This window comes from Pistacia vera, unplaced genomic scaffold, assembly GCF_008641045.1.
Source record: "Pistacia vera cultivar Batoury unplaced genomic scaffold, PisVer_v2 Contig347, whole genome shotgun sequence".
Taxonomy (NCBI): domain Eukaryota; kingdom Viridiplantae; phylum Streptophyta; class Magnoliopsida; order Sapindales; family Anacardiaceae; genus Pistacia; species Pistacia vera.
The window spans coordinates 1,221,844-1,240,647 of NW_022196165.1; the positions used below are offsets into that span (position 1 = coordinate 1,221,844).

Sequence of the window (18,804 nt, forward strand, 5' to 3'; positions counted from 1 at the left end):
TTTCTCATAAATTGCTTGGTGAGATAGAAAAAATGAAGCTGCTATGAGTGGATGAAGATTATGATGATGATGATAAGATGAGGATGTTCTATCACCCATTGGTGGGCTAAGATCGATAATCGTTTCTACCAAAAATTACGATTTTTTCTCATAAATTGCTTGGTGAGATAGAAAAAATGAAGCTGCTATGAGTGGATGAAGATTATGATGATGATGATAAGATGAGGATGTTCTATCACCCATTGGTGGGCTAAGATCGATAATCGTTTCTACCAAAAATTACGATTTTTTCTCATAAATTGCTTGGTGAGATAGAAAAAATGAAGCTGCTATGAGTGGATGAAGATTATGATGATGATGATAAGATGAGGATGTTCTATCACCCATTGGTGGGCTAAGATCGATAATCGTTTCTACCAAAAATTACGATTTTTTCTCATAAATTGCTTGGTGAGATAGAAAAAATGAAGCTGCTATGAGTGGATGAAGATTATGATGATGATGATAAGATGAGGATGTTCTATCACCCATTGGTGGGCTAAGATCGATAATCGTTTCTACCAAAAATTACGATTTTTTCTCATAAATTGCTTGGTGAGATAGAAAAAATGAAGCTGCTATGAGTGGATGAAGATTATGATGATGATGATAAGATGAGGATGTTCTATCACCCATTGGTGGGCTAAGATCGATAATCGTTTCTACCAAAAATTACGATTTTTTCTCATAAATTGCTTGGTGAGATAGAAAAAATGAAGCTGCTATGAGTGGATGAAGATTATGATGATGATGATAAGATGAGGATGTTCTATCACCCATTGGTGGGCTAAGATCGATAATCGTTTCTACCAAAAATTACGATTTTTTCTCATAAATTGCTTGGTGAGATAGAAAAAATGAAGCTGCTATGAGTGGATGAAGATTATGATGATGATGATAAGATGAGGATGTTCTATCACCCATTGGTGGGCTAAGATCGATAATCGTTTCTACCAAAAATTACGATTTTTTCTCATAAATTGCTTGGTGAGATAGAAAAAATGAAGCTGCTATGAGTGGATGAAGATTATGATGATGATGATAAGATGAGGATGTTCTATCACCCATTGGTGGGCTAAGATCGATAATCGTTTCTACCAAAAATTACGATTTTTTCTCATAAATTGCTTGGTGAGATAGAAAAAATGAAGCTGCTATGAGTGGATGAAGATTATGATGATGATGATAAGATGAGGATGTTCTATCACCCATTGGTGGGCTAAGATCGATAATCGTTTCTACCAAAAATTACGATTTTTTCTCATAAATTGCTTGGTGAGATAGAAAAAATGAAGCTGCTATGAGTGGATGAAGATTATGATGATGATGATAAGATGAGGATGTTCTATCACCCATTGGTGGGCTAAGATCGATAATCGTTTCTACCAAAAATTACGATTTTTTCTCATAAATTGCTTGGTGAGATAGAAAAAATGAAGCTGCTATGAGTGGATGAAGATTATGATGATGATGATAAGATGAGGATGTTCTATCACCCATTGGTGGGCTAAGATCGATAATCGTTTCTACCAAAAATTACGATTTTTTCTCATAAATTGCTTGGTGAGATAGAAAAAATGAAGCTGCTATGAGTGGATGAAGATTATGATGATGATGATAAGATGAGGATGTTCTATCACCCATTGGTGGGCTAAGATCGATAATCGTTTCTACCAAAAATTACGATTTTTTCTCATAAATTGCTTGGTGAGATAGAAAAAATGAAGCTGCTATGAGTGGATGAAGATTATGATGATGATGATAAGATGAGGATGTTCTATCACCCATTGGTGGGCTAAGATCGATAATCGTTTCTACCAAAAATTACGATTTTTTCTCATAAATTGCTTGGTGAGATAGAAAAAATGAAGCTGCTATGAGTGGATGAAGATTATGATGATGATGATAAGATGAGGATGTTCTATCACCCATTGGTGGGCTAAGATCGATAATCGTTTCTACCAAAAATTACGATTTTTTCTCATAAATTGCTTGGTGAGATAGAAAAAATGAAGCTGCTATGAGTGGATGAAGATTATGATGATGATGATAAGATGAGGATGTTCTATCACCCATTGGTGGGCTAAGATCGATAATCGTTTCTACCAAAAATTACGATTTTTTCTCATAAATTGCTTGGTGAGATAGAAAAAATGAAGCTGCTATGAGTGGATGAAGATTATGATGATGATGATAAGATGAGGATGTTCTATCACCCATTGGTGGGCTAAGATCGATAATCGTTTCTACCAAAAATTACGATTTTTTCTCATAAATTGCTTGGTGAGATAGAAAAAATGAAGCTGCTATGAGTGGATGAAGATTATGATGATGATGATAAGATGAGGATGTTCTATCACCCATTGGTGGGCTAAGATCGATAATCGTTTCTACCAAAAATTACGATTTTTTCTCATAAATTGCTTGGTGAGATAGAAAAAATGAAGCTGCTATGAGTGGATGAAGATTATGATGATGATGATAAGATGAGGATGTTCTATCACCCATTGGTGGGCTAAGATCGATAATCGTTTCTACCAAAAATTACGATTTTTTCTCATAAATTGCTTGGTGAGATAGAAAAAATGAAGCTGCTATGAGTGGATGAAGATTATGATGATGATGATAAGATGAGGATGTTCTATCACCCATTGGTGGGCTAAGATCGATAATCGTTTGTACCAAAAATTAGGAATTTTTCTCATAGCTTGGTGAGAGATAATGTTGGAAAAGTAACCCGCCCGACCCGGCCCGGCCCGGCTTGCGGTGGGTTAGTGTTTTTGGTGGGTCGGACCGGGTTTAACCCGACGGGTTATGCTAGAACCCGACGGGTTATGCTAGGGGCCGGGCTGGGTTAGCCCTCCCACCTCCTTTTTTATTTTTATTTAATTTTTTCTTTTGTTTTGTATAATTGTCTTTAGTTAACTTTTCAAATATCAATAATTCAATTCAATTCAATTTTTTTTTTTTTGGTTAACATTTCAAATATTAATTCAGTTTTAATATAATAAAATTGTAATATAAGAAAAATTAGACTTATTCATTTATCAAAAAATAAAATAAGAAATTACAACAATTATTGCCTTGTTAAAAACCTCACCAAAAAATACCCAATGAGATAAAAACTTGGTAAAGAAAAAAGAGTGCAATAATTGATAATTAATTTACAAGTTACAATTTGCAAAATAACTAATTTGGGGGTTGACTAGGACCTCCCTTATCCGTATCATCTATATTACAAAATTGAAATGATTCTATTAAAGTATCGTCGACCACCTCGTATTGATCTTGATGGCACGACCGTTCCCAATCTTGAAGACATTTGCGGATTTCAATCATTTTTTGTGAAAGTTTAGTCCTCCTTTCATTTAAAATTCTTCCACTTGCATTAAATGTTTGTTCGGATGAGACGGTTGAGACAGGAATAGCGAAAACATCCAAGGCAAGTCTTGATAATACCAGAAAAATACATTTTCTGGTTTTTCAATATTCTAAGACATCAAAGTTGGCTCTTTGTTGTAGATCTGCTGGTAACATTCCAAGGGTTCCCAAATATTGTTGAAGCTTGTTATTCTGTGACTGCATGGAAGACAATATATTCATTGTTGGTGCTTCTGAAGAGGGGGTTGTGCTTCGGGTTCGGGTCCTCTTCGGCCTATTAAATGCACTCCAGGAGTAGAAGTCTTCATTTGTTTCTTTTGATGCAACTTTCCTGGGTATTTCGCATATTTGCGGGTTCTCATACCTGTTTTCATATTGGAAATATACCTCTGCAAGACAATCTCTTACCTCTCCTAGTTGATTGACATATGCTTCGTTTTGTAAATTTTCAGTTAATGTGTCTAAACCATTTTCTAAACCTGCTACTTTAATTCTAGGATCAAATGTATCACCTAAACAATAAAGAAAAGGAATGGGTTTCCAATATTTAAAAAAAAAAATTCCATTGCCTTTATTGGTTCCCTTAAAATTTCACTGTTTTTGTTTTTTTCTAAATAACTATGAAATTTTTATAATTGTATGTATTACCAATGGACTAGTAGGATAATACACACCAGAAAGTTGTAAAGTGGATTGGTAAAAAAATTTAAGAAAAAAAAAATTAGCTATATGCCAATCATTTTCTACCAAATAATGAGGATCTCTATTATTTGCTACAAAATAACTAATTAAATTTGCATAAGGTAAGCATGAATCAAACATTAAATAAGTACTATTTCATCTAACAGGCATGTCTAATGCAAAAGTTTTAGGAGACATATTTGATTTTATACAAGCATCTTGAAATTTAGCATTTCTTTTATTACTACTGGTAATCCAAGCTAAAGAATCTCTAATTCTATTAATATTATCTCTAATTCTATCAATATTATCTCTAATTTTTTTCATACCACTTTTCACAATTAAATTAATAATGTAACATGCACAACGTTGGTGAAAAAACTTCAAATTGCTATAAAAAGGATAATTAATTTTAAAAAAATCTATAGTTGTACTATTAGCACTTGCATTATCTAAAGTTGAACTTATCACTTTATTAATAACATCATAATCTTCTAAAACTTCAACAATTTTATTATAAATTTGTTGACTACTATGATCTACATCCATTAATCTAAATCTTAATAAAGATTTATTTAATTTATATTCGTTATCAAAATAATGACTAGTCACACAAATATAATCTTATTTAGCTCTACCACTCCAAATATCAGCAGTTAGAGCCACACAACATGACAACTATGTATTTTATTTTTTAATTCTAATTTCATTTTCCCAAACAATTTTATTAAATCATTTCTAGTTGCAGTTTTAGAATAACTTTAAAATCCTGGAAAAAATAATTTTTTAATAAATCTTTCGAAATATTTATCTTCAGCCATATTAATAGATTGATCAATTGCAACAATATATAAAGCTAATTGTTCCCTATATACATCAGAATTATAACGCCAAGTAGTACTCATATTAGTTATTTGAGTTTGATTGGCTTCTCTATTTCCATGTTGAGCAATATGTTTATTAGCATGCCTTTTTAAAGTACTAGTACTATTACCTAAATCAGTTTTATAAATATTTCCACAATACTTGCATCTTTCTTTCTTCACTTGAACTCCATTTTTTGTCTCGTAAAACTTATCGAAATGCATCCAAATGTCTAATGTGTGTTTGTTGTTGGTTTCGACAGTAGTTGATGAGCCCGCTTTTGCTTGAGATGAAGTTGGACGAGGACGACTTCTAGAACCATTGGGAGCTGTAGCAGCATGGGGAGGAATCAGGAGCTTATTTTGAGGTTTATCGGATTCTGAAACTGGGAAAGCATGACTATTTGAATCTGTTGCATTTATGTTAGTAAATTCAGCGGGACTAGGATAGTAGTTTCCTTCATCACAGAAATTGATGGGAGAGAAATATCTATTTATTGTAGTTAAAAAAAAAAAAAAATTTGATATAGAAGAAATAAAAAATTAAAGAAGGAGAATTAGAATATGGAAATATGAATTGAAAATTGCAAAAACTAATAAAAATTAAAATGAGAGCAAATCGACAACAAAGAGAATAATTGAGAGATTTCAATAGAGATTAGAGATTAGAGAAAATGAGAGAATTTGGGATGTGAGAAAATATGAGAGTTTATGGTCAATTTATAGAAAAAAAATGGGAAAAGAAAATGACGAAAAAACCCCTCCAACCACTATAAAATGGTTATATTTTAAGGGTAAAAGGCGTATTTGAAAAAAAATTTGTTTTTTATTTTTTATTTTTTTGGGGGCAACAACAACCAACCTCAGGTCAACCCGGCGGGTAGGCAGGTTCTTCCAAAAAAACAAAACAGCAACCCACCGGGTCGCTGGGTTGCCATATATCAACCCGGCCCGCCCTGGGGTTGCATGCGGGTCAGGTTCAACCCGGCCCACCTAGTTAAACCCTCTTTAATGCGGGCCGGGTTAGGGTTAACCCGTCTAACCCAGCCCACTTATTCCACCTCTAGTGAGAGAGAAAAATGAAGCTGCTATTAGTGGATGAAGAATATGATGATGATGATGATAAGATGGGGATTTTGTTGGCTTGAGGCTCATCTAAGCAGTAGTTTGTGTAATTTGGTTGTACATAAGGGTGCTTATGTCAATGTGTATGTGTCAACACCTTGCTTAGTTATATGTAATAATATTAAGCTGTCATTCAACATTTCAGACCCTCATTTCATCACCTTTTATTTATCTATGTTAGATATTATTAATATCAACAATAGTTTTTTGTTTCATCTCTAATTCTGATATATTTGAGAAAAATAACATATTGACTTGCTTTAATTTTTATTTTGTCAATAATATTATTGAATCGATAAACAGCGAAATATGTAACAAAGACTTTTTCCTATTTAATGGGAAATATGGAACAAACAGTGAGGCTAATGCATTGTTGTTGTTAGCCATTTGCTGGTTAAACCCACAATTAAAGCACTTTCTGATAGGTTGAACAAACAAACACACTAAAAGGTCATACTATAATATGGATCAAAATTATCAAATAGCTCTCCAATTCATATGTGAAAGGTTGACATGAGAAATACATGATAAATTCAACAACTCCTGAAATTGGATAATGAAATGGCAATGTCGATAGAACATGCCCTAAAACCTTCAGGCTCGAATCACCCTACCCAAGGAAGAGGTAGTCTGCTATCCAGCTCTGCAGTCATTGAGCAAACATCCGAGCAGCTTTAGAATTTGCAGGCTAATTGAGATTGGGATCACAGAGCAATGACTGCAATAAGAAATAGACAGACAATTGCCAAGGTCGCAATCATATTCTGTAGCTTTGTGCCCACAAGGAGAACAAGCTGCACACATGCATACCAAATCAGAATAACAAAGCATGAGAGATCATACATGATAAATTCAACAACTCCTGAATTGGATACTACATGGCCTGCCATACCTCCATCAAACAACATACTACACGGCCTACTAGAGTTCAACCAAGGACTGCAACAATTAAAGCTTAGAATCTGCAACTTTGGACACAAAACTGCGCACAACACTTTACAAACAACACAGAAGATAGCCTGCGCAGACTACATATCCAGTCCGATAAACTCAGCATAACCCATCTACTTGAAAATGTATAAAATGCAATCAACAGGTTGCTACCCCGACGACACCTTTTCCTGCTCACCACACATTCCCGGAACCTACAAGAATTGCAACATATACAATTTCTTCCTTAATTGAATAGATTCGCCATGGGCACACCCTCCCAGAAACACATAAACTGCAGTCATTTGAATTTGTTGATTTGTAAAATCTGCAAACTTAACTCACGAACTGCAAAAAATGCTGCAGTCACGCTACTGCTCCTTACGAACCACTTCCCACAGGGTACTATTTCTGCACTTTTGCTAAATATGCACAGCCAGCAGACAATGACCCTATACAACCTTCTGCACAGCCAGCATAATTGCACCACCCAAAAATAAACAGAACCAAGCATAAACCTGCTGCTGCACCTCCAATTCTCCTACACAAAAGCTTCCAACAAAGTTGAATAAAGGTAACTCAACTTGAACAGTAAGGCCTAAAGGTTATCCCCATTTTCAGGTCAAAGGAGCAGGTCAAACATGTGAGTAATTTCTTTAATATACTACTTTAAATCTGCATCAAAGGTTTGTTCACGCAAGTTTAAGGAGAGCTACTGATTTTTTTCTTGAAGTCAAATATCAGTTGAAGAAGAAACATATTCAGACCATACATATATTTCATCATTATTATAATAAGTATTTCGACATTATAAAACTAAGCCAGAATCTCAACTTGTGTTATATACCTTTTCTTATAATCAAAGACTAACAAATGCAACGCTCAGAGTAACCACACACAAATTAAACAATTACTCAAATAGTCTGCAACAATCAAACAAATAAAGTAAAACTTCCGTTATAAGTTTAGCATCTTTGAAAAAGAAAACATATAAGCTAATCCTAGTGATCTATTTTATATATTCAAAATAAGAGAGTAACAGAGGACTTACAAACATGAAATAATTTTGGTTCCACCATGCTATCAGAATCTCTTTTCTAGGTTTAAACCAAATTCAGAGAAACAACAATGAATGGAATATAATCATTAAAAAAAAGATTATCAAAAGGTTTATTAATGGAAAGAATGAGAAAGAGGCTGAAAGTGGAAAGTGTGGAACGCGGACTTTTGTTTGAATATGATGAAAGTCCTAGCAATACTCAGTTTAAAATGATTAAAGAACTGGTGATATTGACTAGCAGTTGATCGGTATTCAAAATTTTGAAATTTTGAATAAACCAGCTTAGCAGACATAAGTTATGATTCTCTTATAAGAAGCAATTCCATATTCCTAATTTCTATCTCATTTGAAAATTGATCCCTAAATTACCTGTGCGTTTATGGAAAACGTTTGATGCTTGAAAATTCAAAGTTGGTATCTTTGCTCATATACAGAAGCAATGTTGAACTTCATCATCTGAGACAACTTCATCAGCGAAGATGATGCACTGCCTTTAGTATAGGTTCTCTGTTCTTCAATTTGGCGCAAACAAGGACCACGCAAACAATGAGAGAGGAGTTTATTTTCTTCAACACAAAATTGACCACTAAGTGATGGTGGGAGACGATTGTCGGCGGTGGTAGTAGTATTTTCTGATTGGAGGCGGTGGAGGGTTTGCGCTCGGGATTTTTCTTAGTGGGAATTACGTGCTGATTTGGGAATTGATTAGTGGGAATTATTGTTCTTTTAAATTAATTTTAATTATATATATTTTTTAATTTTTGGGGGAATATATTTAAGGGAAGGGGGGATTTTGAATCAATTTTTTTTTTTTTTAAAGATTTTTGGAACTGACTGACGTGGTAATTAACTGATGTGGCATATGAGATGACATTTGTCATGTTAGCGCGTGTTAATAAGAGATTAGTATGGGAGATTAGTAAAGTTAACATTACTCTAAAATTTGTCATGTTAGCGCCGTGTTAATTAGTATAGGAGATTAGTATGAGAGATTAGTAAAGTTAACATTACTCTAAAATTTAACTGACAAGAAGGGAGTCGTTAATACTTTTTGTAAATGCTGGAATCTCTAAGGATTGGATGATAAAAATTACAAACCATATCAAAAGATAATAGCAAAACATACGACTTAGTTGCTACCTATATCTCTTGGCTTTTATATCCACCCCTAAATCCTAATATATATGGACCTAGAATTTTCAAAAAGTCTTAGATAACCCTCTATTATCATCAGTCAATTTTAGTTTTTTCTTTCCAGTTTTATGTAAGTCTATTTTACCATTTTAATCATTTACCTTTTTTTTTTTTAATGATCGGGGGTGTTCTGACAAACTTGCGTAATACCTCAACTAATCTCTCGAGATCTTGGAAATAACTGATGAGTAAGAGCTCCATGACCACCCTTATTAGGGGGCCATAGGGGCCAAACTTGGGATTTTTCTTTCAATTTATATTTTAAGAGTGTCTATTATACTTTTCATCATTTCATATTTAAATATTTCATTAGTTTCTATTTTTATAATTCATTTATATACAACTTAAGTAATTTAAATTTTTTTCATTTTTATTTTATTATGGGAAATCCTTGAAAACCAACATATGTTTCCCGATTTAGCGGATAACATAGAGAAACAAAATTCTTATGCATGACACCCTATTCCGTTAATAACAGTTAATGAAAATTTGTTAATTATTAAAATGACATTTTTACCCTTTAACCAAAATATATTAAATTGCCCTAAACTATTAAATTACAGATATTGAAATAAAATTTATAAATTTTCTTTTTCACCCCACGCACTTTCTACAGAAATTCAATAATATCTTTAAAGTTTTCTTTCAATACATCTCAATTTCTTTCAAAACCCAATTTTAAACTTCCCATTCAACATTACATCACAATATTTTACAATGTATTAACCCAACTCATAACTAATCAAATTTTATTTATTTCAAAACTGAAAAAAAAAATGTTGAAAATAATTAAAATTGGGTGGTTGTGATGAATGCCCATGGAATCCTCCAAGCGGTGGCAAATTGTGGCCGCTCGATTTGGCTTTATGATCGGCCAGATCATAGCTAATTTTTGCATGCAACCCTATTTTATTTTTTTATTTTTGGTTAATGTTGTTCAATAATGGATAAGAGCTTAAATTTGCATTTTCTATCTTTTACAATTCAATTGAAGAAATTAATATTGTAACCATTAATTCAATTGACGAAACTTAAATAGAAATTTCAGTTGAAAACAAAACATGATCAATAGAGTGGCAATGGGCCCAATATTTCGAGTACCCGGCCCGAAAAGGGCGAGCTTTACCTAAGGTTGGCGGGCTTGGGCTTGGGCCTGAGCTTAATTTTAAGGCCCAACCTTGGGTACGGGCCGAGCATGGGTATATCTTTAGGTCCCCCCCCCCCCTCCGCGGTCCCGAAATTTTAGTATTAATTTTACTAATTTACCCTTAACTATATATTTATACAATATTATCCTATATTATATAATATATATAATTATATATATATAATAATATATAATATACAATTTTTCCAAACCCTAACCTCAATTTTCATCTCATATTAAGGTTAACATGTTAAAATTGTCTTTAAATGAGTTAGATGGGTTTGTTTCAACTTATAAAAGTGGATTTCACCTAAATACTATGCACAGCTGAGAATTTAGTACAATCAATATACCTGGCAAGGGACCGGTCCCTTGGGACTGGTCCCAAATGGGACCATCTCTCTGGGCCTGGACCGGTCCCAGGCCGAGAAAAATCAGGACCCGACCAGGCCTAAGGCCTGTTCCGGACTGGTCCCATGGGCCAGGACCGGTCCTAGGACCGTCCCATGGGGTTTGGAAAATTTAATTTTCCCCCCTCAAATTTTTTTATATTTTGGGGGCAAAACAAATTTTATAGGGGTTTTTAGTATTTTTTAGGGTTGATTGTAAGTTTCTAAAAATTTAATTAATTTTAAAAAAATATAAATTATAGTTAATTTTAATTTTTACATAAATATAATATTCACATTTCACACATTCACGCTTCACAAATAACAATTAAATAATTTTTTTATTAATTATTCTCTCATTTCATCGTCACAGTAGTTACATTATCAATCTGTATTCCTAAAGAGTTCGGTAGTTCGGATCTTCAGGGTGCTGTTGTGTCTTCTTTCTCCTGAGTCCAATCCCGTAAACACGTATCACTTCAATCATCTCATCGGTTAAAGAACACTTCGGTCTTCAACAATCCGCCACCTCGTTGAAAATGTTGACTCGGATGCAATTGTAAAACCGGCACAGATAAAGTCACGTGCCATTTGGGATATAATGGGGAATTGACTTTCTTGTTGGTTCCACCATTGGAATATCCATGTCAAGTTGCTCCTTCATCGTCATAAAAGTCAAGTCCACTGTAGGTAGCGAGTTCATCCATTTGGTCTATGTATGTACGACTGGAGCTAGAGTTGGAGCTTCCCGCTACGTCCCACATACGCCCACTTGCTCGACCATTGAGGGGGGGCTACATCAAGTCCTGATCGCCTCTCCCAGATGTTCCACTTCCACTTCCACTTGCATTGTATCTGTTCTCATATAAGAAAAAAGCCTATCCAATTTGTTTTTAAAGTCAGTCAAATAGACGTTATAATCATATTCTAAATAATGGCCTAGCTCAGTAATTACATATACCGTAACTACGGATAATTTAAACCTAGGATCTAGAAAAAGGCCTAATCCATATAAGATGGATATCTAACCAATATCTCTTATATTTTTCTTCCATACTTGAACAATTTCACTAAAATGTTATCATGTCTATTTTGATAAAAATTTTTAGCAATTTGAACTAAAATATCTAACACTAAATTGTAGTTGGATAATAATACACTTAATGTTTGTAGCATTATAAAATTTTTAAGAAATGTAAAAAAGTTCACAAACCCCCCAATCATCATAACGACAACTTCCTCTGGATAGGTCTTCCGGTTGACGAAATCTGTAATTTGTTTCGCGTTTGGCAAAGCTTTTTCCAACATCAAGTAGTAATTTCCAACGGATAGCATGTCTGTACATAACTTCAAAGGTCGAACCGGTGGGTCCTCTTGGTTACAATATTTGACGTACTCCTGCCATCTTTTATTGCTACTGCCGCGATAAATCCATAGCTCTACGCACCCTCTCAATCCTTGAATGTATAGTATCTAAACCTGCTTAACTATCAAATTGATGATGTCAAGCACATCTCGGGTGATAAAATTTGCCTTCACCAAACGGATCCATTTCTTTTCAAATAAAGATATTGCCGCGGTGTTAGCAGCTGCATTATCAAGCGTTAGCGCTACAACTCTATCAGTTATAAATATTCTTGCAAAACTTCAAGAATCGAAAATAATAGTTTCACACTATGTTTTTCATATAATGGTTTAAAACCTATCAATTTTTGTTGTAAACTCCAATTTGATCTAAGAAATGTACTGTACAGTTAAAATCGGTTTTTGATCTACAAGCCCATATGTCTGATGTAAGTGCAATAAATATATTCCTAAAATTTTGAAATTCGTTTTTAGTTTTATTTTTATTTTGTATAAAGTTTTAGTATATCTCTTTCTTGTAGTTCTACTAACAGGGGTATATGCGGACAAATGCAGTTTTAACCATATTCACAAAAAAGGATTTTCAGATAAACAAATGGAGAGTCTGTAGCAACTATATATCTTGCTATTTCCTCTCGTGCAACATGTGTATTGTATTGCCTGTTGAGAGAGTTGAGGATTGGTGATTAAATTAAGTTGAGTTTGAATTTGTCTACCTGATCCGCTTGAAGATGCACTTATTTGGGGATGCTTCTTCTCTACGTGTCGTCGCATCGTCGAAGTCCCTTCTCAGCCCCAATAAGGGTTCCGCATAAATTACATATCCCACACGATTCTTCCCCCTCCCCATTTGTCTTGGCCGTTTTGATTTGGTGAAGTATCGCCAGACATCGGACACGACCCTCTTTGACGGTCGGGGGGGTTGGCTATGTCCGTGCCCGTTGACTCGCAGCTCACATGTGTTTGGCACACCTCGTCCCGGCCGAATGGTTGTGGAATTACAGCTCATCCTCTGGAGGAAATGATGAAAATGGATTGAAGGCTTCAATTTCTTCGGTGGATGGAACGTAAAACTCATTTGGGGAAGACATTATAATTTATGATAAAATAATAAATAATTAAAATGAAAAGAAATTAAATATAATATGAAATATGATGATATGAAAAATAGAAAAAAATTTGAATAATATAAAAAATAATATAAATAAATTATAATATAAATTGAATGAGAAATTGATTGGAGATTTGGAGGAGATTGAGAGAATGAAAGAATGAGAGATTGAGAGAATGAAAGAATGAGAGATTGAGAGATTGGTGTGAAAAAAATTAAAGGTTTTAGGTTTTTATAGTGTAGTTGTGGGGGGAAATTGAAAAAAAAACTTATATTATATAAAAAGTAATAAATGTAACCGTTGGCTGCAACGGTTATTTTTTTTTTTTTTAATAAATTTTGTAAAATATCATTTTAGTCCTTGAATTTATACTGATTTTAGGGGGTTTAATGTAATTTTACAAAGGATTAAATTGATAAAAGACAAATAAACTTTTGGGCCCAGGCCCGGGCCTTGGAGGAGGGCCCGGTGGAGGGCCCGGGCCCTCCTCCTTAGGCCTGGTCCCGTTTTGGGACCAGGCCTCCTAGGCCCGGTTTTTGGAGCTGGGCTTTTGGGCCCGGTCCCAAATGCCCAGCTCTATAATCAAATATTATAAAGTTTTAATTGCTCACTTATTGCTTAAATTATTTGCTGAAATAGCTTCAATTAATATTTAAAAACTATTTCTAAAATTAAAAAGATAAAAAAAATTTGAAATTTATTAATATTTAAAAATAAACATTATTAAAAAAGGCGGGCTTGGGCTAGGTCTACGGTTATAAAAAGCCCGTCGGGTCGGGCTTGGGCTTTGCCTATCATACCCGTAATGGGCTCAGGCCGGGCTTAGGCCTGTGTCATGAGGTTAGGTTTCGGCCTGGGCCAAGGGGTACCCGGTCCCGGTCCGGCCCATTGCCATCAGGCCATCACTAATCACAAATTAATTTATCTTCATTTTTCTATGAATTCAAATGGAACTAGATATGGGCTGGGCTTCGTCCATCTAGAAAGTCACAACGATGATCCTTAAGAAAAGTAGGGAGATTTCTGGAAACGTCCGTGTCTAAAACATTTTAGAAGTCTCTAGTCGAAGACATGCAACAAAACTCCAGTGAGTCCATCTCCGCCTTCTATAAAATGGGCAATGTACGCACAATGCAGGCACAGGAAACCGTAAAAGCATTTGGATTTTCTGTTGCATTTGAAATATTTGATTATTTGTTAATTCGGAGGGTGAGAAATGGATGATGATTTTGAGTTTCCAGCAACAAACACCAACATGGAGGAGGAAGAAAGGGATATGGATATGGAGGAGGAGACTATGAGTCCAATTCTCAAGGTTGGTGAAGAGAAGGAGATCACCAACACTGGACTCAAGAAGAAACTCCTCAAGGAAGGTGAAGGCTGGGAGACTCCTGGCTCCGGTGATGAAGTGGAAGGTATTTTATTTTCCATTCTATTCTATTCTAATAATTTATTTAATGTGTGGTGAAATGCAATGTGTTGATGATGATGGACTTTTATTTGCAGTGCATTATATTGGGACTTTGCTTGATGGAACCCAGTTTGACTCCAGCCGTGATCGTGGTACACCTTTCAAGTTCAAGCTGGGTCAAGGTAATTTATTAATTTTAGCTTTTCTTTTAATTAATTATAAGCAGAGCAATTTTTTCTATGTATACTAATGTATTGAGTTACAGGACAAGTGATCAAGGGATGGGATGAAGGTATCAAAACTATGAAGAAGGGTGAAAACGCAATATTCACCATACCTCCTCAATTGGCTTATGGTGAATCTGGTTCTCCTCCAACTATTCCTCCTAATGCAACTCTCCAGTTTGATGTTGAATTGTTGTCTTGGACAAGCGTTAAGGATATTTGCAAAGATGGAGGAATCTTTAAGAAAATACTAGTGGAGGGGGAGAAATGGGAGATTCCTAAAGACCTTGATGAAGTTCTCGGTAATTCTCTGTTCTTTGCTTTCTTTTCTATAACAAATTTAACTTTATGGGTTTGGTGTTTTTACAAATGCTTTTTAATGTTGTGCCGCAGTTAAGTATGAGGCTCGGTTAGAAGATGGCACGCTGGTCTCCAGATCTGATGGGGTAGAATTCACTGTTGAAGAGGGTATGTTTCATGGTGGTTTGATGTATGATGTTGTTGCTTCATTGGGATCTTTGTTGCAACTCTAATGGTCTATAATCTATATTTTATTTTCCTGCAGGATATTTCTGCCCTGCCTTGGCAAAAGCAGTCAAAACAATGAAGAAAGGGGAGAAAGTGCTATTGACGGTAAAACCAAAATGTAAATAGAGTTTTTCTGTGCAGTGGAAATTTTTTTATTTATTTTTCATAATGAAATATTGATAACATTTATTTTTGGGTTCTTGTAGATGGTTTTGGGGAGACGGGCAGACCCGCTATAGGTGATGAAGGAGCAGTTCCTCCAAATGCTGCCCTCCAGATAAATCTGGAGTTGGTCTCTTGGAAAACTGTTTCTGATATTACCAAAGACAAAAAGGTGCTGAAAAAGATCCTTAAGGAGGGAGAGGGATATGAAAGACCCAATGATGGTGCAGTGGTACAAGGTATGATGGGACTGGGCATTTTGACAATTTAGTTTCATATATGTTATGATAAATCTGCAATACAGGTTTTGTAACTGTTCCTCCTCTATTGCAGTGAAAATAATTGGGAAGCTGTATGATGGTACTATCTTTGTAAAGAAGGGTCATGATGAGGAGCAGCCATATGAATTCAAAATAGATGAGGGTAATGTCAAATTTCCCATTAATTGAATGCTATGTTAGAATGTAGATAGTGTCATTATTTGGTTGTCTATGCGTTAGATAACTTGAGGTATATATAATGTGCAGAACAAGTTGTTGATGGACTTGATAGAGCTGTTAAGGGAATGAAGAAAGGAGAAGTTGCACTCATTACAGTTCAACCAGAATACGGGTTTGGTGCGTCTGATTCACAGCAAGAACTAGCTATTGTTCCTGCCAACTCAACTTTATACTACGAAGTTGAGATGGTTTCTTTTTTCAAGGTTGGTGTGGGGTATATACTTTAACCTGTTTAATATGCTTCCACAGGGTAAAATATGTAATGTCATAATATTCATTGCAGGAGAAAGAATCTTGGGACATGAACACTCAGGAGAAGATTGAAGCCACTGGGAAGAAGAAGGAAGAGGGAAATGCATTGTTCAAGGCTGGTAAATATGATAGAGCTTCCAAGAGATATGACAAGGTATGTTAATATAAACAATTTTGGTCTCATACTTCATAAAGTTATTGTGTAGATTTTGATTGATCATTTGAGAGAACCATGTTTTTATGACAGGCTGTGAAATTCATCGAGTATGACTCTTCTTTCACCGATGAGGAGAAGCAGAAGACCAAGGTGCTGAAAATTACCTGCAACCTGAACAATGCTGCTTGCAAGCTCAAACTTAAAGAGTATAAGCAGGCAGAGAAGTTGTGCACTAAGGTGTTAGAAATTGACAGTAGGAATGTTAAAGCTCTGTATAGGAGAGCCCAAGCATATATTCAACTTGCTGATTTGGATTTGGCTGAATTGGATATTAAAAAAGCACTCGAGATTGACCCTAACAATAGGTATGGTCTCGCTTGTATGATGCTAAATTACATTTGCTGTTTAGATAAAAGAAGATTCATTGAATTACTTGATTTTGTTTTCTTCGTATCAGGGATGTGAAACTGGAGTACAAGCTATTGAAGGAGAAAGTGAGGGAGTACAATAAGAAGGATGCACAATTTTATGCCAACATATTTGCGAAGATGATAAAGTTAGATCAATCAAAATCAGCGGTAAGTTTAAACATATCTGAGCGATGCAGTGTTACTGGGTTTGAAATGCCATTCGTTGTCTGATTCTGAGTGTTCTGAAAATGCAGAGAGTTGCAGCGAAGCCAGAGGCAGCATCAATGGCCATTGATAGCAAAGCATGATACTTCCTAAACTCTAAACATCAGTTTGTGGTTGTCATGTTAAATATTTGACGGGATGTGATATGATGTAAAGCAAATGGAAAATGCATGGCTTAAAATAAATAAAGTTCATGTATTTTTAAGGTTTATCTGATTGAAGGATGTGTTAATGATTTTATATACTCCCTAGTAATTGCACACTTTTTAATAAACTAATTTTTTTTTTTTTTTTAATGTAAACAAAATTTCTCTGATTAAATCATTGTTTTAAAACCTAGATCAGAGAGTAAACCATTTTGTTATCCGGGTCACGGTTTAATCGGTCCAACCAGTTGGACCAGTCGGTTGGATCGATGATGTCAATAATATTTTATTTTTAAAAAATTATATATAAACCCCTTAAATCTTAATATATTACAAAAATTTTCCTAAAAAAGTTTAAATTGGTTCCTAAAATTTTTATTTATTCAAAAAATGCCCTAATAAAATTATCAATTAATTCTTAAACTTTTGATATATTTTCAAAATACCCTTATAAAATTACAAAGTAACTCTTATAATTTTAAAATATTTCAAAAATCCTCCTGAGACCTAAACCGGACCAGAGAAGCTGTCGGTTCCCGATCTAATCGGTCTGACCGGTCGGTCCGGTCCGGTTTTTAAAACAGAGAATTAAATACGGATCTAAACAAAATTTCATAAATCTGATTAAAAGGAAAAAAGGTAGCAAAAAATGTATCCGAAGAGTAACATGAACTGTGGATAGAAAGGATTAGCCTTCATTTTCAAATTTTGCAGGAGCTTAAAATGGAGAGAAAGAAAAGAAATTAAGGACCAATGTGATGAAGAAGAAGCAAAGTTGTGTTGAAAGAGAGAGAGAGGGTTGCGTAACTTTTTATTTTGAAAAGTTAAAACGACTTTTATTTCAAAAAAGAGGGAGTTTTTGTTTCTGGTTTTCCAAAAATAATTGGAAAAAGGTGACATAAAATGTAAAAACAAGGGTATACAAAGTACAAACTCATATTACACAATTTCCAATGCAAAAACAAGGACATGAAAATGTGAAACACTGAAACTTATAAACGAAGGGGTTAAAGGCTAAGCCACTCTTTTACTGGTTCTTAAAAGGGAAAAATTACCAAAAAAAAAAAAAACTCTTTTTAAGTTTTGAATTAACATAAATCTCCCTGAAATTTAAGAATAAAATTTATCCCCCGTTGCAAAATTACAATTAATCTAAATGACTGAAGGGCATAAAAGTAATCTAAATATAAAAGTTGAGAAAAGATTAAATGTTAAAAATTGAGGAACAAGAGACGTTGAGAAAAAAAATGGTTAAATATTTTGAGAGAGTTCAAGTTTTCGCCGTTCTAGAGACTCTGTGAATATTAAAAACTCTTTGTATAATGAGGTTTTTGGTATTTGTAGGGGATTATGATTTTATGATATTCTTTTAGTAGTTTTAGAACCTTATTCTTATTGAAGCCTCTTCATGCCTTACTTCTCTATTTATCTAATCGGCTCGATTGAGACGATATTTTTAATAGTAATTTCATGATTATATTTAAATTTTTCTAAAAGTCGTTG

At 34.4% G+C, this 18,804-nt stretch overlaps 1 protein-coding gene and 1 long non-coding RNA gene across 3 annotated transcripts; one reads left to right on the forward strand and one right to left on the reverse strand.

The window, feature by feature from the left end:
- Positions 1 to 6,515: 6,515 nt before the first annotated feature.
- Positions 6,516 to 8,779, reverse strand: LOC116139087. Of its 2 annotated transcripts, none has more exons than XR_004129389.1 (2): positions 8,449 to 8,779; positions 6,516 to 7,560 (listed from the first exon to the last, which is right to left on the reverse strand). It is a non-coding gene; the product is annotated as an uncharacterized LOC116139087 (long non-coding RNA). The 2 variants fall into 2 exon arrangements; XR_004129390.1 differs by having other exon boundaries at positions 6,516 to 7,571.
- A 5,625-nt stretch (positions 8,780 to 14,404) lies between these two features.
- On the forward strand, positions 14,405 to 17,282 carry LOC116139086 (peptidyl-prolyl cis-trans isomerase FKBP62-like). The gene is made up of 12 exons (XM_031424765.1): positions 14,405 to 14,701; positions 14,793 to 14,879; positions 14,963 to 15,223; positions 15,315 to 15,389; positions 15,487 to 15,567; positions 15,656 to 15,850; positions 15,945 to 16,034; positions 16,139 to 16,314; positions 16,395 to 16,517; positions 16,611 to 16,885; positions 16,978 to 17,098; positions 17,185 to 17,282. The coding sequence occupies exons 1-12, from the start codon at positions 14,503 to 14,505 to the stop codon at positions 17,236 to 17,238; spliced, it is 1,737 nt and encodes a 578-aa protein (XP_031280625.1). The 5' UTR covers positions 14,405 to 14,502; the 3' UTR covers positions 17,239 to 17,282.
- The last annotated feature ends 1,522 nt before the right edge of the window (positions 17,283 to 18,804 follow it).

Excerpts from the sequence above, each read along its gene's own strand:
- LOC116139086 (XM_031424765.1), top strand. The coding sequence starts at position 14,503 with ATGGATGATGATTTTGAGTTTCCAGCAACAAACACCAACATGGAGGAG. Across the intron at positions 15,224-15,314 it reads AGACCTTGATGAAGTTCTCG|TTAAGTATGAGGCTCGGTTA; the intron begins GTAATTCTCTGT and ends GTTGTGCCGCAG. Across the intron at positions 16,035-16,138 it reads TGAATTCAAAATAGATGAGG|AACAAGTTGTTGATGGACTT; the intron begins GTAATGTCAAAT and ends TATAATGTGCAG.